The following is a 25,995-nucleotide window of genomic DNA, read 5'->3' as shown; positions in this document are numbered from 1 at the left end:
ACACCATAGAGTGCAACCGCTTGACAACATCTGACGTTTCCCCTGCAGCCTCGTGTTTCTGTCATTTTGCCCATTCCTTAATCCCACAGTTCTTCTCCACCTGCCAAAGCCATGCTGCTTTCAAGACCCCGTTCAGTGGCCACTTTCCCTCGTCCTCTGGTTAGAAGGAATGACCCCACTTCTGTCTTCCTGTGGCATTCTCCGTGTGCTCCCCACCCCTTCTCTTTAGTTGACTGACCTGTATCATGTATGTTGGTGGGTTTAACCTGGGGCATGCGTTCTCCTAGGAGAACACCAAGACTTTCCAAGGGAATCCATTTCCAGATGTTATGCCTCCATAGATATTCATTGCTAAAACTGAGGTGCCTGAAAACTCACCTGTGGGCAGCATCAGTGCAGGTGCCCCCCAACTCCATGCTCAGGAATGCCCTTCTCCTCCCTCAAAAAAGACAGGCATAGCTCTCAACCAGCAGGAATCTCATGAGGATGCAGTTCCCTGAGGTGGACAGATCTTATTCCTGATGCCTGGGATAAAAAGACAAATGGAATTCCTGGTATAGTATTAAGCAGGTAAATAAGTCTAATGATTTGGCAGCAAATCCTTTTGACTATCATGTGGTTTCCAAGTTTTATTTCCAACCAAATTGACAAATAATCTAATTGAGTTGTCAGTTAATAGATCATTAAACATAAATTTGTGACAGATCAATTGATATATAAAACAGAGGAAAACTTTCAAAAACTGAGTGATGTCATTATAATAAAACTCTTATTTCATCTCTAGTTGCTTATGCGAACAAGGCTTCCCAGTATCGATAAGAATGAAAAACATGAGCTGCATTTATGCCAAAACCTGCCTCCTTTTAGCAACAAGTAATCCAGTCATTTTTAAGGAATTAATTGAACAAAATGTCATCTAGCTCATAATGAGATGCATCTCCAATGACATTTTACCTTTTGTTTAACAAATGTCAAAATTTCTAAATTATTTATGCATTTTTTATTGGCTGTGTCCTATTAATTATCACAATGATAACTATTCAGTATAGAAAAAAGAATTTAACACTACCATGTAATGGTGAGAGAAAATAAAAATTAAATTTTAATTTATATACATATTTTATACAAAGAAGTTTGATCAATAAAAGAATTCTCAAGCGTAAAGTGCTCTCAGTAAGGATGAGGTTCTGTGGGACAGTGGAAAGGAAATGAGTTCACGAAAGACAAGATGAGCTCTCAAACTCGCCTGCAAAAGGAGCACTTGCTCACTCTTTTTTACATGGAGGGTTCTGGGCATCCAAATACCATCATATTCAGATTCCTTTGGTTACAATTTTAAAATGATGAAACAGGTTTATTTTTTAAATGTTAATATTTACAACGCAGTAGAAATTACATCTGGTACAACTAATTGAAAATCTCCGGTTGTCAATTAAAAATGTAAGGGGATACATGGTTGTCCAAAATTCTCTGGGGGTGTATATGAAAAGTTATTGACACACATGTCAGTTTGCAGCACCAGTTCAGGAGCACTTTCCCAGTAGCTCCTTATTTTCCCCCTTTTTCCCAGTGCCTGGAACATAGGGAATTAAATCAAGGTGGATTGAGATAAGGACACGCATTGCTTGTCGGCTGGGAATGGCGTGTGGAACCCATAGGCATCAATGTGGGATGAGGGAGTATTTTGTCTTTCTTTGAGACATTTTCTTTGGGCTATATAAATGTGGTGAAAGTGACTCTTGAGAAATCTCCTTTCATCATGACCAGCAAATAAGCAATATCATAGGATACAAGATCTTTCATTTGTATTTAATAAAGTAACAAAAAAAATGAATCCATTACAAGAGTACTTGGAAGATTTATATTTAGTATTTGAAATTTTGGGGAGGTGAGGGGACTTTGTAAAAGAAAAACTCAATGGAACTAGTACGGAACTGAAAATGATTGTGTTCAACTTGAGGAATTAGAAGCCTTAAGTTAGCATTTTCTTCTTTACACTTGAGCTAGAAATTTTCCAAAGCTGTTATTTAGGTATAAAGACATTTGAACCATGGGATTATAGAATTTAAGTGGAGGACAAGGGAAGGGTTAGTATTCCTCACTTAGGTTCTGTGACTACATTCATTTGGAAGAGAATTTAATCATGAATTTATAGTTGTCTTCTGCTAAAGACAAATTCAGTGTTTTTTTTTCACATTTGCAAAAATCCTACAATAACTTTTTAGTTCAAAAAGGTTGTTCACGCCTTAAGAGAAGAGCAAATTGCCAGCGCATTAATTAATTCAAAAATAATGACTCACACTTTTAGGGCCTACAGAAAATAGCAGAAAAGATAGTCAGTGCCGTATTCCTTTTAAGATTCCTAATTAGTCACCAGGCAATTGTCAAAAGAATGTTTACATCCTACATTTTGACTTAGAATTTCAAAGAATGAAAGAATTCTAGATTTAGAAGGGATTTTAGAGCTTATCAGACCAACTTATTTTACAGAAAGGGGAAACAATTGTTCGAAGTTCAGAGCAGAACTGGGACCCGATTGTGGGATTCACCTCTTCCTTCAGTCCTTCTCCTGCTTCCCCTGGACTTTGGGCTGGCGTCCCTGGACCGCCGGCTTCGTGGAAACCTTCAGGGGCTATAGTGAGGATGGGAAGCACAGAAGGATCCAGCAGACGGGACCTGGGCCCCCAATCTCATAACAGCTAAAGCAGCTCCAAGTTTTCCTTTTATGTTTTGGTCTTCTGTTTACAATTGATAAAGAAAAAAAAAGAGTTTCCTGCACCATTATCTCATTCAGAAATTGTCAAAACATATTATAGCTCATGGGGTTATAATAGGAACTGACCCAAAGGAGACAAGATTATAACTGGGGGTGGAGGCAGGGTGAGTGAGATGGGAAGGTGTGATTCCAGGCAAAGGATTCTCAGACTGACAGAGCCCACTGCAGGAAGAAATGAAAGCTAACACCGACCAGGTTGGGAGCCTCGCGGGAACATTCATTCCTATCTCCTTTGATACCTCCCCTAGAAGAGTTTCCAGAGATTGTGCACACAAGTCTTGAGTCCCTGCACATGCTGCTCTCTCTTGTTGGCTTGCAGCACCCCCTCCCCCCCCGATGTATTCTGAGCTCGGTGCAGGCATCCATCCCTCCATCCTTCCTTCCTTCCTTCCTCCTGTGCTCTGAGGTGCCTACCCACCGCCTGCTGCAGATGACGTTGCACTCATGTTCCTTCTCCCTCGGGCGATGGTGCAGTTGTCCTGTCCCTTCCTGTGTGACTGCCCTCACTGCACTCAGGTGAGCTCCCTGAGAGCAGAGCCTCCCCTACCTGCTCCTGCCCAGCACCAGCTCCCCGGCCCTGGTGCCAGTGCTTGGTGAGCCCTCACCGAACACTTGTCAGATGGGCTCAAGGACAGTGTAACCTGGGCCTTAGGGAAGGTTATCCATGAGAAATGGAGGACTTGCCTGGACAAGAGGGGAGCTCTGTGATAGCATTCTTCATTGTACATTTTCAAAGTGGTTTAACACGTACACACGAATATAGACTTCTCACATCTTGTTGACTTTGGGTTTGCAGTTGGCTTAATTTAGAGCCATGGCTCTCAACTTTCTTTCTTTTTTTTTTTTTTTTGTTCTCAAAATATCTGAGGGATATAAAGCAAGCCCAGACATGCATTCTTGATCTTAAACCTGGATAGAAACGGGGTGGGGGCTTGGAGTCCCCCCTCCACCATGGATGCATTCTGAGTTCCCAGGGCATGTGTGAGCCAGGAAAACCTCCTTGCCTCAGGTGGTCCTCCTGTCTCCACTTGGGGCCAGGTGAGAGTTCTACTTTGGGAAGCAGACCTCTATAGCTTACTTCACACTTTTTAGTACCTGCTGGAGTGGTAAGACGGGGAGCAGGGCTGGACTGAGCACTTATTTAGTACCTACTGTGTCCTGACACCTTCCTCTGACCAGCCAGCCCCACTCTACCTGTGCAAACACACCTGGAGTTGGCATTACATATGGCATCGTTGGACCTTGTGTACGTGTCTGTCCCCTCATGACCTGTGAGTCACCAGAGAGCTGAGACTCTTAGACTAGAAATCTGTGCCCCAGGTCTAGTCACGGGGCCCTTCCATCCTGGCGCCCACCCAGCAGTGGAGGCATGCCAGGGGCATTGCACTGTGGCCTGGCATCACATTCAGTCCTCACTGCAGTCCTGCCGGTGGTGTGTCACCCCATCTCCCAGATGAAACTGAGATAGAGGGCTCCAGACACCTGCCCTGGGCAGTCAACCAACTGCTCCACTAGAATTTGAACCCAGGTCTCTGAGACTGAAACCTGCATGCTTTTTGTCTGTGTCCTGCTGTTTATGTACCACATAGGCAGAAGGAAAAGTGTTAGTTTGATTGACCTACTTGTTCAGTGACAGTGACAAAAGGGAAGGCAGGACATAGGGGTCTAGCACAGCTGTCTGGGCTGCTGTTGACGGCTGTGCAGTGGAGCAGCTCTGAGTGGAGTCGGCAGTCGGGTCTGGTCCCTGGACCAACATCTGAGGGCTGTCGCTCAGGCTCCGTGGACAGAGCGGCCGGCAGCCATCCATGGTGTGACAGCTTACCAGCAAACCGTTAGCAGAAAAGGTCTTGGTTGTGTTAATCCGTAGGCACTGTTTCTTCCCCATATTTGCTCTCTAATTAAGAGTCTTGCAACAAAAGCCAGGAAGAAAGCTAGAAGAAAGCAGTCATTGTTATAAGCATTCACTGCATTCAGATATATTGCCTTGTGCATTTGCACTTCTCAAAACAATTTCTCCTTTGTGTTCTGTTCTTTGCTCGGGAACTCTTGTGAAATGTCTATTTTTTTACATTTTTGGTTATTTTGTTGATTTTATTGCTTGGGAACTCAAATAAACCAACACCTGAGGGACTTTTCTCCTTAGTGCTCCTTTGGTTTTGTTAATTCTACGTTGCTAGTCTGCTGTCCCATTAAAATGACAGTGATGTTGAGTGCAATAGTGCTGTCACTGGCCTCTCAGTGCAAGATCATGTGGAGAGCGCACTCAGCTTGTCTCTGGCCTTCATTCATTTAATGCATTTATTCATTTATTGAAGGAATGATTTTAACACAAAGTGCACTGAAACTGCAACACAACACAGACCTTAGCTGCTGGACTACCATGAACAGTGCTGAGATCATATGTCCTGAGGTGTCTTGAAGTTGAAAGTCTATTTCTCCGTTAAACTGAAAATAAAACTCTGATATAAAGCTGGTTCAGAGTTGTGAACTCCTGTCCTTCCAACTCCAGAATAGTAAGAGGTTTGTCTCCCTGCACAAGGCTTTCAGTGATCTTAGAAAAGCCAGAAGTTTGGTAAGAGAAAAATAATAACCTCACTTAGACGTAATGTATCTCCGAAGAGCTTGATAGCAGTGCCAGCTGGCTGCCGCATCCCCACGGTGGACAGGAAGTTCGATGGAACTCAGGCTGTGACAGCGAGCTGCGACTCTGTGCGTCTCTCCTGCTGCACTTAGTGCTCAGGGGCCGGGTCACCTCAACCAACGGCACTTTTGTTGTGATTCTTCTTGATTTTTCTTGAACATTCTCTCCCAAGATCATCTCTTATTTAAACCAAGATATACTGTCTCACATATAAAAATGAAGGGAGAGCTGAATGCTGAGGAAAAGTGTCATTAATATTTTAGGCCAAATTTCAAATTTCCTATGGAATATTTGTCAGAAGTTCCCAAACAGTATTATTTATTTCTAAGTTTGCTTGTATTTTTAAAACCCCTATTTTTTAAAGGAACTCATTTAAAAACCTCTTCAATTAAACCAAAGATCAGACTAGAAACAACTGCATTCACCATGTGGTTAGTCTGAATTTTTAAAGGTGTTTGCCCAATGGCACATACAGGATAAAAATTCTAAGGCTGATTCATAATATGCTGATTTTTGAGGGAAAATTTGGCTCTCAATCACACATATGCATCAGCTCCCTCCAAGTTACAGTGTTTCTGGTGGAAGCTGTAGTGTTTGGGTCCTCCTTTGCTCCTACACTCTGAATTCCACGTTTCAGAGGAGTCAGGCAGATTAGTTTTGTTCTTGTATGGCAGTGTAGAAACTGAAGCGTTGGTTGACCTGTCCTTGCCATGTTTTGTCCAGTGAGCCTGCCCCTGGGGCCTGACAGCCCCTGTGACACAGACGGGGTCCCGCCGGTGCTGTCAGAGGCCGAGGAGACGGTTTCTGTCAGCAGCTGTTTTGCGTCAGAGGACACAACTGAGGACTCAGGAGTGATGAGCTCCCCTTCAGACATCATCTCTCTGGATTCCCAACATGACAGCACAAAGTTCAAAGATAAGTGGACCATAGACCAGGAAGACTGCAGTGACCAGGACCTAGCTGGAACCCCAGAACTGGGTCCCCAAAAGAACCCCTCGTGGGAGAGGAACGTCTCTGGGAACTGGCAGCCAAGGTGAGTCATGGGACAGCTGAGAAGGGACATCCTATCCTAGTCTTGATGGAGGGAAGTCTTTTGTCATGGTGACCCAACAAATATTCATGAAGAGTCTACCATGTGCAAGGTGCCCTCCACTGAACTCTCCAGGCCCCGATGTGGTGGTTTGTTATCCACAATCACATCTTCATGCTCTTTCTAGATGTGCAGGTATTTATAAATAATACATAATATTGTCTTGTTTTTACCCTTTATATAGATGGTACCATGCTCTTAATATACATTTTCACTCAACATCATGTTTTTAAGATTTATCCGTGATAATACATGTGTCGTTCGTTTGTTTATTTATGCATTTCTTTAATTAATAGACACTTAGGTTGTTCTGGCTTTTCACCACTGGAAACAATGAGCAAGTTATACAGATGTCTCTATCTACACATAGAGTTTTCTAGAAGAGAAATTATCAGACCTTCAGAAAAACTCATCCACAACTTTATGGAATACTGACAAATTGCTCTCCAAGATGATTGTCTGATATAACGCCCCCCGGTGGTCTGTGACAGCCTGTCAGCCACGTCTGTACCAGTCTCTGGGATTAGTAGACTTCTTAAATTTTGCTCTTCCTATAGGTGTCAAACAGCATTTCCTGTGCCTTTAATTAATAATTCTCTCATCAGAGGATGAGCATCTTGTCATATGTGTATTAACAATTTGATTTTCCTCTTCTACAAATTGCCTTTTCATAGACTTTGTCCTTTTAAAAAAAATTGGGATATTACTTCTAAAAAAAATTATTAATTTCTCCTTGGTCAGTTATTGGTACATGGAGAGTAAGTCTGTGGCTTGAATTTAACTCTGCTTTCTTTTGTTGTATATAAATGGCTTTTTAATCTTAATATTGTTGAATTTATCCTTTCTCTTCCAAATGTATATGATCTCTGTATATTTAAGAGACCCTTCCTATACCCTATGAGACTCAAGATTATCTGAATTTCTTGTAAAAGTTTAGTGTTATCTTCTCTCATTTGGGCTTCTTGTCTACCTGGGGTTTATTTTCAAGTGTGGTGTGAAGAAGGAATCTGTTTTTTCCTGCTGACTCCTAGTTCCACTGTGCTCCTCCATTAGGGCTCCATATATACACTGGTCTGTTTCCACTCTCTTTCCAATAGTGCTGGTCATTTCTCCATCTCTGTACCAGCACCACACTGTCATAATTCCTTTCTTCATTCTTATATAGAAAGGCAGTTTAGTTTTCTGGAGCCCATCAATTTTTTTCACTTTTTAGATAATTTTAAGCACCATCACACAATGCGTGACATTAATAGAAATAGAAACATTAATAGGAATAAAGTAGAATAATAAAAAAGTAATTCATAAGTCAATCACCAAAATGAATGAATTCTTTTGTTTTTCACTTTGTGTCCTAACTTTGTCCATATGAACACACAAATCTGATTTATGTAATTGTAGTGTCAATAGTATTTTTATTTTGATTTGTTTTTACCTAATAGTTTATCACAAGCATTTCCCCGTGTTATTATATACTCTAATAATTTTGAAGTGTAGCTCATCAATCTTAAGGACAATTCCAAGGCCAAGTTCAAATTTCATTAAACAGGAAATTAGAAAGTGGCAATTGGTCCATTCCTCCTCCACCCCATGCAAGATGCATTTAGCTGAGCTTGGCCTGTGCTGTTTGCATCTATGAGAGCAGAGAAAAATTATGGCATTTCTATCCTAGTCTACTTAACATAAAGAAAAATAGCTTTCTACAGTAATCTCCAGGTGTGTTCTGTTAGTTTGTGTGTGGATCATGCGCACAGAGCACTACAGCTGAAACTAATCAGACATGTTAACGCTGTGTGCCCAGGAAGGCTGCTCTAAGAGTCCTAGTTTGCTTTGCTGGTGTTGGCCCCTAATGTAAAATCTTGCTGATTTCTATCCAAACCTGAGAGGTCATGTTGTCTGTGGCCTCAGCCAGGGTAATCATGGAGTCTTCAGAACCTGATGTTTTATCCAAACAGGGAGCAGGGCATGTTTCTCTTCCCTCATCCCTGAGGGCCCCCTAAATCTGAGGCATAGCGTGGTGGGGAGGGGGCAACCTGGCAGGCTCACAGTGGGATCCTACCACTGCTCACGAGTTGCTTGACTTTCAAGAGTCTACCTGACTTAGCCCAGCCTTGTATTCCACTTGTGCATGCACAGATAATCCCACCTACCTGTCAGAGGTGTGGTGAGCCTCTGAATGCCCAGTGTGCGTGGCGCAGTCTGTATTGCATACCTGCGAAGTGGGATCCATTGTCAAAAGTACTACTGTTAGTTTAGGAAAGGGAGCACCATGAATTTTCACAGCAGGCCACCTGCCTTCTCTGGGCTTTGGTCAGCTCGGGGCAGTCAACTGCGGATGAAGGAGCTCAGCAGCCTTCTGTGCTCATCCATTATTTGCCCCAGATTTGGGATCAACTCTCCGCCTGTGATTTTTCATGGAATGAACATAGGTTGTTTTTTTTTTACGGGAGTTATCCCTACTGACAAATTAGACATCCTCAGAGACTGCAGCATGACACATCACATATTTATGTCCAAATGCATGGTTTTCAATACAGTTCATGATTACTTATGACCAGTGTCTAGTATAAAGCTGGAGTTGCAAACTCAGAGGCCATGAAAGTGGTAGAAAGCACAAATTTTCTCTAAAGTGCAGCTCCACTCCTTCCTTCCAACTGTTGCCCTGAGGGATTACAGACCAGTGTGGCCACTTTTTGAAGTGAAGCCAGAAATCTAGACTTTTATGTGAGGTCTTCCAAATTTTAAACGTTGGCAACCAATTCAAACATTCAGGGCCAAACTAAACACATCTGCATGCCGGGTGTGGCCTGCTTCCAGATGTGTGCTCTACTGAGGATTGAAGGCGCCTGGCCTTCCCTCTGCTTGCTGAGTTTCCAACTTTGGAATATCGTTGCAGTTACTCACATATTTCCTGTGATTTATCTCTTGACAAACATCTCTTCACAAATAAATTTGGGAAGTCATTATATCCTCCTCTTAGTGAAATATTAAAGTTACAAATTCTATAGCAAAGAAACCTGTTTAAATTTTCCCCTCTGTACTGCCTCTTAATGTCCTTTAGAATCATGTTCCATTGAACACTATTTAGGAAATGCTGTTCGATGTCCTCACCCTTCCACATTGTCACACTTAAAGCATCCACAAGTATACACCTCAGTTGCACAGATATAGAAAGACTATTCCTCTCTTTATGAATACAGTGCCTTCCAGTGATGTGCTCTCTGGTCCTGTCCATGGCATAAGGCATTGACAGCCTGGACAGGAAAAAGGCAGTGAAGGCCAGAGGGGACAGGATGGGGTTGGGCCAGATTGCAGGGTCTGACTAGTTCTGGGCCAGAGATCAAGTCTGTAAAACTTGGGCGAGCCACATGCAGTAGGCCAATTTCAAGTGTCCAGACTGGCCAGTGGTCAAGTTCAGTGATGAGAACCTGGGCTGGGGTTGGCAGCCCGGAATCAAGCTGACAGAACTGTGTGAGAGCAGAACCACCACTGTTCACAGAGATGTGTCCTTGACCTCGGCCACCTGCACAGATGACTTCTATCTTCTCTGCCTTGTATGATTCTGACACCTAGTTTCTGCAGCTAATCCTAAGGGACCATTTGTATTCTCAGAAAGGGTGTTCTTCCTGTGTGGCAAAGGGTGATGATCCAGGGCCCAGCTGTGACAGTGAGACCACTCCACCTTCTGAATGCCAGGCCTTAGAGGCTTGGGCAAAGCAGAAGCTACCCGTTGCCATGACTGGCAAGGCTGGGTCTCCAGGTGGGGAGTGTATTCTGATAGGTTGTAAAGCCATCTCCGATAGTCTCAGACACCCTCAGCTTGCAGACTTTCCACTGTGGGACCAGTCTCCCCTAAAAGAAGGAGTGTTCATGGTTTTCAACTTTGTGCCAGAGTACCCTGTCCTATTGCCACTCCTGTGTTACTCAGGTATTCACTGAGCATTGTTGGGAACAGTGTCAGACCCTTCGTGACCTGAGAAGACCCAAGTTTGTAAGGTCTACCAAGTTAAGTTCTAGTTTGCTTGGGTGTTTCTCCTTCTCTGCACCCTGCAGATAGATAGCAAAGTCGTTTAGACTTCTTTGGCTAGGATTGCCTGGGGTCCCACTTTGACAAATTGGAGGCAAGTACTGTTTCCTCCAGAGTTCTTGTCACCTGTCCAAGGAGAGCTGGGCAGGTTGGCCTCAACTGAAAGCATCCTTCTTAAACTATTCAGTCTAGTGGCCAAGTTCATGGCTTCTGTTCCAGGCAGTTGATTTAGAGGTTCCGCTCCGTGCTGCTGCAGCTCCTGCCTCATCAATGGCAGCATTGGCTGGGCTCCAGCCAAGCCTCTGGGAGCCAAGATTTTTGAATTGAAGAGTCTCAAGCATAAATACCAGTCTTCTAAAAAGAGCAAGTGTGAATGCTTGATGATAATTGGAATGTGTTTTGTGTGCTGTGATCTTAAAATGATATCTTTTCCATCAAGTCATTTGATTGGATTCAATGTTAATTTCTCATTGCAAGATAAGTCCATGCTCTCAACTCAAACTTGCCCCCGTGAGTGGGACGTCAAATTCCCAGAGTCTTCCTCTAGACTTAGTGCAGCCAGTGAATAAGCTCCTTAAGGAAGAATTCAGCCCAAAAGCACACCAACAACAGAAAAGCGCATGTAGTGATTGCCCCCTCATCGTGGGGACACCTAGGAGTGACCTCATACACAACTATGCCCTGGGAGGGAGGTTTGTCACTCATAACTACATTTGCTTAAAGATCTCTTCTCACACACATCTTTCCTTTGTATATGGCCCAGGCCATCATTCCTGACACTTAAAGAACAACTTGCTGTGAAGACTAAAAAGTTCGTGGTCAGACTGCCTGCGGTCATATCTGCCCATTGCTGGTGACTATGTGCCCTTGGGCCAGTGACTTGACCCCTCTCTTCAATTATCTTGTCAGTACAATCAAGATGTGCAGTACTTCCTCCTTAGAATAGTATCTAGCATATTGCCATCCTTCAAAAAATGATAGCTGGTGTTATTGTTGTTGTTGTTGTTGTTACGAGTAAGGATAGAAATTTGATTTGTTGGGAATCCTCATAACCTGTATCTAGCTCTAGTTATCTGCCTCTTTAAACTATAACATCTTTATTTGAAAAGAAACTCTATATATATTTAGGGAAGTTAGGGAAAAGTTACAGCAGAACTAACATTATTTCTAAACCCTTGAATCCTGAAGACAATCTTGCTGTAATCAGGCAACTTATCTATCTGTATATGTATACATATTGTGAAACTCTCAGTTCTGGGGTCCCTTTTAGGAACATCAGTTCTGCAGGAATGCTGTGAGGAGTAAATGAGAGATTGGATAAGAGGGCTTCAGGCTCTGTTTTTGAACAGTAGGACCACCCTGAAATCATGTGCAGAGCCCCAAAAGACAGGAAATGTAGCTTCTCCCTGTGAAGGGAACCTCCCTACATTGCCTGCTCTCCTCCCACCAGCTGCCTGGCAATCCCTGAGTTCCTTCTCAACCTCACTTGTCGGAGAGTGGTGGACACGATGGCTGTAGAAGTGAGAAGCTGTGCTGTTACCTGCAGGGCTTATGGTTTCAAGTCATTTTACAGAACTAAGAATGCAGAGGTCGCTAGTGGAGGGGCTGGAAAGGGACTCAGGACCTGGCTTTCCGCTAGATCACACCAACCTCTGGAGCCCTAGAACCCTGGAACTAACTAAGGGAACTTTGTGACCTCTCAGAGCATTTAGAAACATTTTGTATCCTCCAGAACCCTGGAACTTTGTAACTGTAGAAACTTTGTAAGTGTGGAAACATTTAGAAACATGTTAGACCTTCCAGAATGCTGAAACTTTGTAACTACATGAACTTTGTGACCACAAGAGCATTTAGAAGCATTTAACACCTAGAACCCTGAAACTTTGTAACTACATTTACAAAAGAGCTTTTAAAAAACGGCCTTGGAGAACTGGGCTGTTCATCACAGTAACGTTGACCACGTTTTGCTACTGAGCACTTGCCACGTCGCTGCCCAAAATTAAGATGTGCTGTAAGTATAAAATATGCTCCAAATTTGTCATAAAAAAGTAATTTTATATCAATTCTATGTAGAAATGATGAAAATAATTTGGGTTAAATATTGTGTTAACGTATACTAATTAAAGTTAAATAAGGTATTTAAATTAACCTTACCTACTTTTTTTTTTCAAAGATTGGCACCTGAGCTAAGATCTGTTGCCAATCTTTTTTTTTCCTCTTTTTCTTCTTCTTCTCCCTAAAGCCCCCCAGTACATATGTATATATTTTAGTTGCAGTCCTTCTGGTTGTGCTATCTGTGACGCCACCTCAGCGTGGCTGGATGAGTGGTATTAAGCCCGCATCCAGGATCTGAACTGGCGAAACCCCTGGGCCACCGAAGTAGAGCAGAGGAACTTAACCGCTAAGCCATGGGGCCGGCCCCTTACCTACTTTTTTTCTTTTAACTTTTTCAACATGACTACAAGGAGATTTAAAATTATATATGTGGCTCATATTACATTTCTATTAGACACTGTTGTTCTGAACTCTGGGGCTTTGTCCATACAGGAACGTTTGTAAAGGGAATGGAGAAATTAAGCGTGTGTGTCTGTCATCGACTGTATATTTTCCCAGGCTTCTTGCCTTTTGTTTATCAAGTAATTGTTTTGAAATCACATGGGTTGGGTTGGTTGTCATTGGCAAATCGAATTGCTACCTGAAAGGGATGTCTTTTTCCTCTCAAACTATTTTTTCCATAATTCTGCTATTGGATAAATTACTTAAAGAAACTCTTCTGGCTGCATCAAACAGAAAAAAGACTTAATCTGCCAGAATGGATTGGAATCAGCCCATGCTCTTTTCTTCTGTCTCCTGTAAAATGAAAACAAAAAGCACCTTTTTTCCTGGCACTGATTTGACACAGCTGCTCCTAGTTCTGGTTTGTGAGTGAGTGCTGAGGCCACCAGGCTGGCGCCCACTGACGATACCCACCCTGCTGCCCTCACCGCCCCCCACAGGCCACCCCACAGGGAGCAGACCTGGGAGGCATTTCCACTTCCTGGGCAGACTCTGGTTTGAAACTCGCAAGTGCTGTCCTTTGTCCCTCGTATTTTAGGCAGTAGTGGCTTAAACGTTGTCGTGTTGTCTGCAGAGTCACACTCCGTGTGAGAAAATGCTGCTGGTAATGTTTATTCAACATGTGCAGCCTGGTATCAAAGTGTCTGCACTATGTTTGCTTGCTCTTTATTTTCCTGATCTTAAGCCAAAACAAACTGTCAATAAGAAACATATCTAAAGACTGGGTGTAGGTTGGGGTCTGGGGAATGATGCTCGGGAGAGAAACAGCTGTGCCCGTTTACTTTGAGCTAAAAAGAGGCTGATGCTTTTTGCCAACTATTGACTCTTCAGGGACACATCCCTGGGCTCTCCTGCTATGCCCACAGAATGATGCCCTCCAAGCCCAGGGACAAAGTGCTTCAAACTGGGTTTTACAGGGAGAGAGGAATAGTTATAACCCATTAGTAACCCTTGGGGAGACGTTGATGGAGTTGATGAGGAAAGAAAAGCAAATATCACTGAATCGCTCCCTCCTGAGATTTTGTATTGTAAGCACAAGAGATACAGTGCCACCAGCTTTGGTTTTTGCCAGATAATTCATTCAAATAGAAACCCAGGACCCAGAGCATGCTTCCCCTGCATTGTCTGAAGAGAAGAGCCAGCTGCAGAAGCAAAATGGTCTGCAGGCCCTGCCTCTCCCCTCCCTAGAGATGCTGGGGACTCAGCAGCCTCAGAGAAACACCAGCCAAGGACTGGACTGCCCTGGGAAGACCCTCCCTCCCTCCAAGTCTGGTGGCTCCTGTCATGTATCCATTCTCTCCCCTGGGCAGCAGGGCCCAAAGGACCCAAGCCCATGTTGGAGCGTCAGGGAGCAAGGCCGGGCAAAAGGTGGAATAGGGATGTGTCAGCAGAGCCTAGAACTGAGCATATGGGACACTGTGAGGTGTACATGAGGCAGATGGACGAAGGGCTGGGCAGGGAAATAGCACCAGATAGGAGGGAACAGGACTAAGTGTAGGGTCCCCAGACTTCAGCAAGAGGACCTGAACTGGAGAGGGGCAGGGGAACCAGCTCAGAAGCCCTGAGCCCCTGGGGCTTGGCTACTGATGCTTTTTATCCAGAGGCTCTGAGGTGAACCTGGGTGGGAGGAAGATGGCGAAGGGCTGACATCCAGGTCTTGCTGCAGCCACCTTGTTGATGGTTGTTAGGCTGATAACTGCACACTGGGGTCCTTAGACGCTCAGTCACAAGGTAAAATTGTAAACAAAAATGTAAACTACTTGGGGCTGGCCCCGTGGCCGAGTGGTTAAGTTCGCGCGCTCCGCTGCAGGCGGCCCAGTGTTTCGTTAGTTCGAATCCTGGGCGCGGACATGGCACTGCTCATCAGACCACGCTGAGGCAGCGTCCCACATGCCACAACCAGAGGAACCCACAACGAAGAATACACAACTATGTACCGGGGGGCTTTGGGGAGAAAAAGGAAAAAATGAAATCTTAAAAAAAAAAAAAAGAGTACTCTACAACTTCTAAAAAAAAAAATGTAAACTGCTTTGCAAAAACAGAATCACCATTCACTAGAGGACCAAAGAGTTATTAAATGTTGCCCACTTAAAAAATTGTTTTATCACTCAAGCTGCTTTCTACCAAAATGAGCATAATTCTAAAAACAAAAAAAAAAAGATAAAATATTCACCATAATTCATCCGTTTCAACAAATCCTCTGGTTGGTGGTGATGATCCAGATTTATCTCCCACCCTTTCATAGGCATACATTACTTTTACAGCATCATGATTATCCTGTATGTAATTATATGTCTTGATTTCTTCACATAACATGCTGGTGTGAGCATTGATCTGTATTTCTAGGTGGACTTCAGGATCATCGTGTTGACTGACTTTAATGCCCTTTGGAATCAATGCACAGGGTTTTAGCGAACTCCCTCTTGCGGGATGTTTTGAGGACCTTCCCCTGAATATGATGAACATTGTTGTGTTTATATTTTTCCTTCTATAACATCGTGTCCTTAAGTTATCAAAAGAGAGTCTAATGAGCCAAACTTCTTATAAAGTTAAAATGATGTTTTTGCTTCTTGATGTCCTTTCCATTTTGATTTCCAGTTAAAATCAGTAACAACTGTGAGTGTCTCAAAATCAGTGCATTTTCCTCAGCTTACAATGATTCTTTTCTCTAGTTTAACTTTATAAAATGACATCATCATTGGAATTTTTATATTACTAGCTTTTCATTTTTATTAATGTCATTCTGTTCCCACAGGGCGATGTGATTTTGCATACTTTGAAGTAAAGGCAAATGCTTTGAAGTAAAAGTGCAAATATGATTTTGTTTTGCTCAGCTTTAAGTGTGCTAAACTCAGAGCCAGTATTTAAAAAGTGCTTGGTTTTCCATTTAAAATGCTAGTTTATATAGCACTGTCCATTTTTTCTCTGCCATATACTTTATTAATTATTTAAATTAAGTTTATTTAAGCTATCACATCCCATGAAAGAGAAAAACAACTTTGATAAAATGCATTCAAATAATTAAAGTCCAAGGCACAAGCAACAGAAGAGGCAGTCTGTCCCTCCGTGGTCCCTAGTAATTGGCCCACATGCTCACACATCCCCAACCAACCCCCTTTGTCTGGCTTGTCAGAAGACATTAGCTGAGACTAATCTGGGAGCCACTTCCTGGCTCCCAAAAGGACACAGTCACCAAGTAAGAAAGACTCATTTATCAGAATACAAACTTTGCTACGTAAGTGAGGATTGTGTGAAGCATATTTCATGCATCATTATCTGGGCCTGATTAGCAAGGATGGACATTGGTCCTCAATTTTAACAATCAGCGGAAAAGACCTTCGGCTTTCACTGAAGATAGACAATTGCCATACACATGTCTCTATTCTCTGCACAGTGAGAAAATAGAGATGGAAGCCCTTGTGAAGACCGTTTTCAAATTGTTTTGGCAGCAGTTGTTCCATGGATGCTATTGTGACAGTGACGCAAATAAGGCAAGATCCGGCTCTCCTGAGCAGGCAGATTGACATCTTCCTGGAGGTCTGGGTGGCAGGGCCCACAGTGTGCCTCTGGACACCAAATGTGGCCAATCCTCCCCCAGGCTTAGGAGCCCATGTGACCTAGGGAGGTCTGACCTAGGTTAGTGACCTAACCTATGTGACCTAGGTTAGTCTCTTGACACACAGTTTCTGGTCTGTAAAAAGATGATCACAACACTACCTGCCTTATAAATTGCTTGTGAGCATGATAATAAGATGATACGTGCAAAAGAGCTATGTTTGGGGCCGGGCACATGTAGGCTGCATGTGGCACAGAGGGATGGCGGGGGCCTGTGCTGTTAGGCGCTGCCTCCTGTTGGGTCTCAGAGAAGGCCCTTGGGGAGTCACCAGGAGTGGGAGCTGTTGTTACTGTCACTGCAGTTAGAGTTTTTGCTGTCATCGTTGTCATCATCATCATTTTTACATTCCCTGTAAAAGAACCCAGGAACCTCAGCTCTGCAGGTGGCATACTTTGGCCCTCCAAGCCCTTGTTCCATCCATCATTTGCCTAGGGTTCAAATTAGGCCAAAAAGGGAAAAGGGACATATTGGACCATATGTCACCCCACTAGGGTGAACACGATGGGAGTCATGAGCCCAGCAATGTCTCTACATCGGAGCATGCAGCCTCCATCACCAGAGCCTCCAGGGACCTGAGGGAGACCTTCCCCTTCCTAAGCACTCCCCATAGTGCTTAGGAATGATCTGGCTGTGCGGGGGATAGTGGGGTGAGAGGGACCAGCCCTGGCTGCCATGCGCATTTGCAAACTTGGCATCCAGGTGGCCTAACTCCTTATTACCATCCAGAGGCAGGTGCCATGTACAGGTGAATGCCTTATTACAGCAAATAGGCAAGCAAATCCTGTTTGCATGTTAGCTTGTCTTCATGCAGTGGCATGATGCTGCTCATTAAAGCTTAGACTTCAGACTGCAGAATGAAGGGGAGCTGAGTGTGGTTTGGGTGTTACTAACCTTTTGGGGCCACACACACCTCACACTCCACACACATGCACCACACACACATGCGCACACACACCTTCCCTATCTGAGTAGCTCCCAGGACGACCGTAGTCCAGTAAGTATGAATTTGAATATGAGTTGTACCTTCCACAGGTATTTCTAGAAGGGAGTAAATTAAGTTAATAATAAGAGAAATGAGTGTTTTTCTTTTCTCTTTGGTCTGCCCTAGAACTGAAAAGGCTGCTACCACCTCAAATGATGATGAAGACCAATTTATTGCTAGACAATTCCAGCAAACGCTTACAGAACTTGATGACGATCTGGAAGGTAAGGAGCATCATCCCTGCTACCTTAGCATTACCCTGTGTGGCAGCAGACTCTGGAAGTTATTTTTTCTGACCACACTTTGTATAACTACATGAGGAAAAGCTCTGCAGAAGGCTTGCAGTTTAAAGAAAGCCCAGATCAGAGGGGCGGGAGTATGGTGTGCACGGCTCCTGTGGACTGCCTTTCACTGGGGCTGCCGAGTTGTACTGTGGAAAAGTCTGAATAGCTGCTAAAACCTGCTCTGAATAATACTAATTTTGCAGATTAAAACGTATCCTAGGTTAAGTTCTTGAGCTCCGCTTCAGCGGCTCAGGGTTCGCAGTTTCAGATCCCGGGTGCGGACCTACACACTGCTTATCAAGCTGTGCTGCGGCAGCATCCCACATACAAAAGAGAGGAAAATTGGCCCAGATGTTAGCTCAGCAACAATCTTCCTCACCAAAACAACAACAAAAGTATTGTATACACATTAAGGAGAGAAAAGTTCTCCAGTACCAGATGAGTTAGGGAAACACTGGGCAACACACAGCTAAACAGGTTTCTTTACTGAGACTTGTAGCCCTTTGCTTGCTAACATGTGACATCTTTCTCTTGAAGAAAGATACTGACGATGAAACCTTGTGTAATAGAGCATCCCATGGCACTGCTATTCTGGGGATTTATTTGGGGAAATAATACTGTAAGGCCAAAGCAGATGCAAATAATCTGAATAAATTAAGCAAGGAATCTTTCCAAGAAAGGCAAACAGTGAAAATAAACTGGAAATTAGATATTGGCCGTGCCTTAAAACAAAACGATAAAGAAACAGACTACAGAGCTGATCACTAGTTTTGTCTGAGTTGCCTTTCAGTTCTCTGTCCTCAGGAGCCGTGGCTGACAGCGCTGAACAATCTAAGTCAGCCATACTGTGTCCTCGGGCTCTGAGGTGCTCGGGCTTAGTTATCTGCCTCTTAGGAACTTCAGGTGAGGGCAGTGGTCCCGTATGTTTTGTGGTGCTTCTGGTGAACAAGACCAAGATGAAGGTTGAACGCAGCTCACCTTCATGTTCTGTGCTGAGGCTGTTTCCAGAGGGCTTCGATTTAGAGAGCTGTTTTTTAAGTGAAGGATCTTGGCAAAATGTTGTACCTAAACACCTTGCCTTGAGACATCATGGATCGGCAAGCAGCTCCTCTGTTGAGTAATGAAAGTTGTACCTCTGGCCTCAGGCATATGTAGATTACAAGCTGAAATGACACTTTAAAATGTATGTATGTAACTTACACAGAAGTAACCTCAGGAGAATCAAAGTCCAGGTGTCGTTACACCAAGTAATTGGTGTGGGAATCAGACTGGCGGTACCAGCCTGTTTGACTCGTGTTTGTACTTCTTTGCAGAAATGGAAGAGAGTTATGAAACCGACACCAGCTCTCTAACCAGCTCCATAAATGGTGTGTCTAGTGGCTGCATGCAAGATGCCATAATCCCCGACAGTGATGAAAATGCAATCCCAGTAACGTTCATAGGGGAAGTTTTAGATGATCCTGTGGATTCAGGGTTATTTTCCAATAGAAACAACAATGCTGGTTCTTTTGACAAGGGGAGTATAAACAACGGGAGAGCCCACCTGATGCCGTATCAGGCTGAGCACAGCCAGCAACATGGAAAGAAGAACGCAGAAGTGCCTGAGTCATCTACTCCTTCCCAGGACATTGGAAAAGAAATCAAGTCAGCCTGGCCCAACACCTGTAAAGATGTGAATCCAAATAACGTGGAGCCCAAGGCAACATCTGCTTCAAGGCTTCCCACACATGACCTACATACAAAGGAGAGAGGCGAGGCACATGGCTCTGCTCACAGTGAGGAGACACAGGCCATCAAGAGAGTGAATTCGCAGCCAATGAAGGAAAAGAAGGGCAATGATAAAAACGATGTCTCAGCACCACCGTTCTGGTATCAACGAGGCCAAAATGCACGGGGAAGTTATGGGCCTAAATATGGCCTCACAACATATAAAATTGTCCCTCCAAAATCAGAGATGAGGTGTTACGACAGAGGAGTATCGCTCTCAACAGGCGCCATTAAGATTGATGAGCTAGGGAATCTGGTGAATCCCCATGCCAATGGGGGCAGGATCATACTCCTGTCACCCACCCTTGAAACAGAAGGTGAACCCATTGGAAAAGTCAAAGAATTCTGGAGGGCCAACTCTATGGGAAAACACTCTGGCCGGCCCACAGAATGCTCAGCCAAGAGGACCCCGACCGTGCCAGCAAAACCACAACATCAGGAAAGCAAACTCAGAGCAGAGCCCACCTTCCCAGACCCCAAAGTGACATTGCCCCAGCAACAGTCTGCCCACCAAGAAGGTGGGAGACATCTGGAGGAGGGGAAGAGCCAACCACCCTCTGCAGTCGCTTGTCACATGAAAGTGCCAGTAGCTAATACCACAGAAGTCCCATTTCTCAAGCCTCAGAGAAGAACATCCAGTCAGTACGTGGCCTCTGCCATTGCCAAGCAGATAGGGACCCCAAAGACCCACACCAATATAGTGAGAAAGCATGCTGATGCCGAGAAGACTCATGAAGGCAGAGCACAAGAGCTAACTGGACAATCATCTGCTGTGAAAGGTGGTACCACCCCCAGCCCATGCTCAGAGAAACAGATTTGTAATGATGGGGCAGAATCAGCAGAAGGAGCCCATCCCAGAGGGCAAGTCAGCAGCCCTTATGGAAAGGTTTCCAATCAAGACTGTCCTGTTGACATCCACAGACGTTCCTATGTCCCTCTGGTCACAACTTCCCAGAGGGATCATGTTTCTGTGGGACAGAACTGTGGTTCCAGTGGAAAACAGAGCACAAGTAATCACAGGACCGGCTCAGCATCTGACCTCAAATTCCCTCCGGACAGTACAAATCCTCTGCCTCCTGGCTCAGGAGATGATGAGACTCCTGGCAGGGCCCTGGTGAATGGCTCCAGGAGGGTCCCCGTCCACAGTGAGCCTCACTCTCCGAGAATGCCCGGCACAAATAGCCACACTGGCCGGGAGCCCCTAGAACAGAAGGAGAAGCCCAATTTGTTATGCACAGATGTACATGAAACCGATGGTACACTGCCACCCAGCATCTTTGGCCCGAAGAAGAAGTTCAGACCTGTTGTCCAGAGGCCAGCACCAAAAGACACGTCCCTACACAGCGCCCTGATGGAAGCCATCCACTCGGCAGGAGGGAAGGACGGGCTTCGCAAGGTGATCACGGCAGGCGCCTGCCTCCAGCACATAGGCACACCTTCCACACCTGTCAGTTTGGTGCTTGGATGTAGACTCTCAGATGGCTTTGGAGGAGGGAGAGGGCAAGGATGCGAATGAGGGAGGACGCTCAGGTTTAGTTTTCAGCAGGATTTCTGTCTTACTGCCTATGGAGTATCCGAATAGAACCACTAAGGAGACTAAAACTGATGGCTTTGGGCTTGTCCACACTGCTTTTAGGCCCCTGACTGCCCTGAGGAAAGATGTCGCCAATAACTAGTCCCTACTTGTGCCCTGGGAGTGGAGAGGCGGAGGTAGGTCATCCCTAACTGGTCCTTGAGCGATGCGGTAGGTAAATGAAGAGGCAGGCCAGGCCACCACCCCTCCCATATGCCTGCATTTCTAGCAGTGGCATACTGTCATTCTTCAGTAACAACAAGGACAATTTTATGATGCCTGTCGCCCCTTATCTAGGCATTTAACATGTTACAGACATTATCTCATTTAATTGCTATACCAACATGGATGATTAGGAACTATTTCCTCCATTGCAGATGGGGAAACAGGCACAGTGAGGTCAAGTGACCTAGCCCAAGGTCACACTACTAGCTAGTGGCAACCAGGACTTTCATCCAGGTCTGCAGGGCTTAAAAGCACCACCTACCAGCTTGAAAAGCTAGGACCAATAATCGAAGTGATAGGATGTTAAGAGGCAGTCATCCAATGCTTCCCCACATGCAGAACCTTTGATTTTTACATCTACCCTCTAACAGATAGGGGTTGTAAAATTGATCCTATAGGCCTCAACAGATGTGTGTGGGCTTTCTTTTGTGCTGCCTTACAATTAGCATTTCTCCATCTTCTGCGTGAAATACGTTGACACTATTAAATATTCTAGACTGCAGAACACAGCTCAGAGGGAGGGCCAAAGAAACCGTCCTACACAGAGGCAGAGAGTGAGCGCTCAGCTCTGCTGGCAGCTATCCGAGGTCACAGTGGTGCCTGCAGCCTGCGGAAGGTAAGAGAAGGACCTTCCTTGCCAGGGTGGTTTCACATACCTGCTCCCCCAGTGACCCGGGTAGATGCTGAAAAGCCAGGACACCCCTCCAATTTTCTAATTGGATGCTCAGCCATCGTTGGGGTAGCCAATACAACCACTGGGGAGGCGTTGAGGGGTGGGTGCCCAGCTCCAAGAGGCTGGGGCAGCCATTGCACAGGAGAGGTGAGAGCATCCAGAAACTTTCCCCCCTTTCCTGACCATGTAATTCCTACCTGCATACCTAGCACCTAGCACCCTCCCAAATTCCGCAGGTTCCGCGCATGGCTTCAGGACTTAGATCCCCGGCAGCTAGGAGTAAGCAGCCTCTCACCTCTGGGAATGAAGTTGCTGCATCCTCTAGCGCTGGTTTGGCACAACTCCAGGATCCACCATGGACTTGAGTTTAGGGTCAGGCCCCTCTCATCTAGCTTTCACAGGCCCACCTGCCTGGCGTGTGGGTCCTCCCCAGTGATTGGTCAGAGTGGTGTGTGGCCTCCAGGTCTGTCCTTTGGGACGTGCCAAGACAAGTAAGAGATCTGGCAGTTCTCAGTGAGGCACGTCTGCCTGCCCTGCTCCCTGCAGTCAGTGCTGGCCGCTGGGAGAGCATGGGGACAGTGAACAGACACACCTCCTGGGCTTGTTGAAGGGTGAGATAGTCAGTCATGCACTGATCTCCTAGAAGGGACCACTGAGGACATTCTTGTTTAACCATCTTGTTGCTAGGTGACATCCCTCGCCTCTGAGGAGCTCCAGAGTTTCCGCCATGCTGCACTGTCTGCACAGATGTCCGAACCCCCAGGGCTAGAAGACCTTCGTGTTCAGCCCCCGCCAGCTCTGCCACCCCCGCCCCCTCTGGCTGCTTCCTCCACGTCCAGGATGGCGTCCAGGTCCAGCTCAGGCCCCCTCAACAACCCGGTAGATGCCAGGCAGGCCTTGATGGATGCCATCCGCTCCGGCACAGGGGCTGCAAGATTGAGAAAGGTCTGTGTGTGACAAGGGACTGTGTGAGCATTCGTGTTGGGGCACCACCTGTAGTAGGGTGAGGGGTGGCCAACAGCGCTGCGCCCCTTAGCACATTGACTCACTGGAGTGGGGAAGTCAGCCCCCAGCCCAGCTCCTGGAGACACAGGGGGGGTCCCCACCACACTTCTAACCCCTGAGCGCATTTCCACCACCCACTGCTGACTCTGGTCAGGCACTTGCCACACACAGCCCTCAGCCTGGATTGAAGCTGCCAGCATAATTTCTTTCTTTTTCTTTTTTTTCTTTCTTTCTTTTTTTTTTTTTTTTGCCAGCATAATGTTTAAAAATTATTGAGTATGAAGTCCCTTGGGCAGAGCACATGCTTTTGGTCCTCTGCAGTTTCTCCTTCTGTACAGCCCTATGCTGGTCTGCATGTTTATACCCTGCCTGGTCCCCGAAAGCAATGGAATCTGGGCCCCCACAAAGGGGTTCCCAAATTAAAAGGACTCTTGGTCCAGACAACCTCTGAGATCTGTTTCAACTCCAAAATGACTCTGTAAATGGGTTGATCCTCTACCCCTGTCCATTTCTAGTGGGTTGGGGAGTTGTGCTAACAGTAGGGAGGCTAGCAAAAGGTATCTTCTGAGAGATTCTCTAGATGATAAGCTTATGTTTTCACATGTACCTGAAGAGGGCAGAACCAAGATTATCCTCATTTTATCTACAAAGTGAACAAGGCTCAGAAAACCTGAGTAACTTGATCTCAGACAGGAGTCAGTTTGGGCACAGAAAGTACTTGTAACCAGGTCCCCACGCATGCTCAGTAGGAGAGCGGGTAGCCCACAAGATTGTGGCCACTTTAAACACAGGGCTGTGGCGCTGCTACAAGGGCCGAGTGCTCTCCTGTTTCCCACCTGGGAGCCAACGGCAGCGGAGGAGAGGGGCACAGGCCCACGCCCCCACAGGCAGCATGGCCGTGAAGGACAGTCCTCCCTGAAGCCCAGAGATGCCCACCACTGGTACTCTGTACACGAATGGCCTGGATGCCCACTGACTGGGAGCTCCATGGCTTTCCCAGCTCCCCTGGGTGCCACTGTCATGGCTCTTGGTCAACCCACAGAGCTTGACCTGGTGTGACAGTGAGGTGTTCATGTCTATGTGCATGTGGGCCTCAGTAGGGACCCAAGATATTGTGTAACAAGGATGCTAGCCATGATCACTAAAAGCACAGCCCCACTCAGGATGCTGGAAAAAGAAAATGAACTCTTAATTGAATAGCAATAGAGTGGCACATTTCTCACTCTCTCCTTCAGAGGGGGAGCAGTTAAAAATTACTGAGGTCTTTTGGTTTTGTTCATCCTTTTTGCATTTCTACAGAATATGTATTGATTAACTTAGGCACTTATATTGCATAGAATGAGGGAAAAGTGAAGAAATTGGGGTGAGTGGCTAAATAAGGATCCTAGAAATCAGACCCTGTGAATTCTGATAGCTCTGTGGTTCAGCCCTGAGACAGCGTCCCTCCTCCAGACACGTCTCAGCATCAAATTGAAAATGCCGATTGTTCAAAGTCCTTCTCCAGCGTGCAAAGCAATGCAGTTGGTTATCAGCCCTGATGGTCTGGTACATTTTTGAGTTTCTAAAACAGTATTTCTCAAAGTGGCATCCATAGGACATCTACATCCTGAATCAGACTTTTCAGGACTTTGAGCCTATAATCTCCAATTTTCAAGTGTTTACCAAATGGCTTAACATTCAGATTTGGGATATTATCTATGTTTTTGAGCTTTTGATATATACTGAAAAACACTGAGTGTAATTTCAGTAGTGCCCCCTTATCAATGGGGGATACATTCTAAAACCCACAGTGGATGCTGAAACCACAGTCAGTACCGAACCCTATATATACTGTGTGTTTTCCTATATGTACATAACTATGATAAAGTTTAATTTATAATTAGGCACAGTAAGAGATTAAGAACAATAACTAAGAATAAAATAGAACAGTTTTAACAATATACTGTAATAAAAGTTATGTGAATGTAGCCTCTCTCTCTCTCTCAAAATATCTTCCTGTACTTTACTCAGTCTGCTTTTTGTGATGATGTGAGAGGACACAGTGCCTACATGATGGCGTGAAGTGAGGTAGTACAAGGCTACTATTGGCTGCTACAAGGCTACGATAGGTCAGATAGAGGACCCTTTGCTTCAGGTGCTCCAGGATCATGGAGTCATGACAATGTCGATGGTTAGATGTCAGGAGCAGATGATGTCAATGGTTGGGGATCCTCGATAGTGGAAAGTTTTTTGCCAGAACCTTCTAGGAGACCATTGTAATCAGAAGTTGCTGTCTCTTTCTTTTTAACTCCTCGAAGTGTTGCTTTAGAGATTGTAGTCCTTCAGTGATCACATGGGTGACTTTAATGCTGCATTCCACCTGAGGATTGTATCCCCTAATTTCGTCCTTTAATGTCTGTGCAGTTTGAAACACTTGGGCAAATTTTAGTAATGTCCACATTGCTGATTCTGCTTCAGTTTCTTCTTCTTCATCTTTGTCTTCCTATTCCTCTGTAGATGATCAACAAGTTCTTCCAAGTCCTTATTTGTTAACACTTCTCAATGGCCTTCAATACGTTCTTTCACTTCTTCATCAGCATGTTGACAAATCCTTCTCCACCAACTTGTCTTGCTGCATGAATGATTTCTCTAACTTCTCCATTGTTCCCTGGGAAGCCTTTAAAATCATTTGCAACTTCGCTCCATAAGTTCTTCCAGCAGGCACTTAAAGTTTCTGGTTTTAATTCATCCATTGCAGCTCTGATGAATGTTATTGATCAGAAATAGTGAATGATTTCCAGCAC

The 25,995-nt window shown here is 45.0% G+C and overlaps 1 protein-coding gene across 16 annotated transcripts in view; it reads left to right on the top strand.

The window, feature by feature from the left end:
• The window catches only part of COBL (cordon-bleu WH2 repeat protein), a 277,939-nt gene that overhangs the window by 235,709 nt on the left and 16,235 nt on the right, over positions 1–25,995 (top strand). For 14 of the 16 annotated variants that reach the window (XM_014738943.3, XM_005609148.4, XM_023639066.2 and 11 more), the window contains 5 exons: positions 6,141–6,450; positions 17,812–17,909; positions 19,283–21,132; positions 22,031–22,150; positions 22,895–23,152. In XM_014738943.3, coding sequence (XP_014594429.3) covers positions 6,141–6,450; positions 17,812–17,909; positions 19,283–21,132; positions 22,031–22,150; positions 22,895–23,152 — 2,636 coding nt within the window. The remainder of the gene's footprint in view (positions 1–6,140; positions 6,451–17,811; positions 17,910–19,282; positions 21,133–22,030; positions 22,151–22,894; positions 23,153–25,995) is intronic. The other 2 variants (XR_011437757.1, XR_011437758.1) reach the window with 1 other exon arrangement.

The sequence above is a fragment of the Equus caballus genome, chromosome 4 (assembly GCF_041296265.1).
Source record: "Equus caballus isolate H_3958 breed thoroughbred chromosome 4, TB-T2T, whole genome shotgun sequence".
Classification (NCBI taxonomy): domain Eukaryota; kingdom Metazoa; phylum Chordata; class Mammalia; order Perissodactyla; family Equidae; genus Equus; species Equus caballus.
This window is presented reverse-complemented; position numbering and strand designations above follow the sequence as displayed.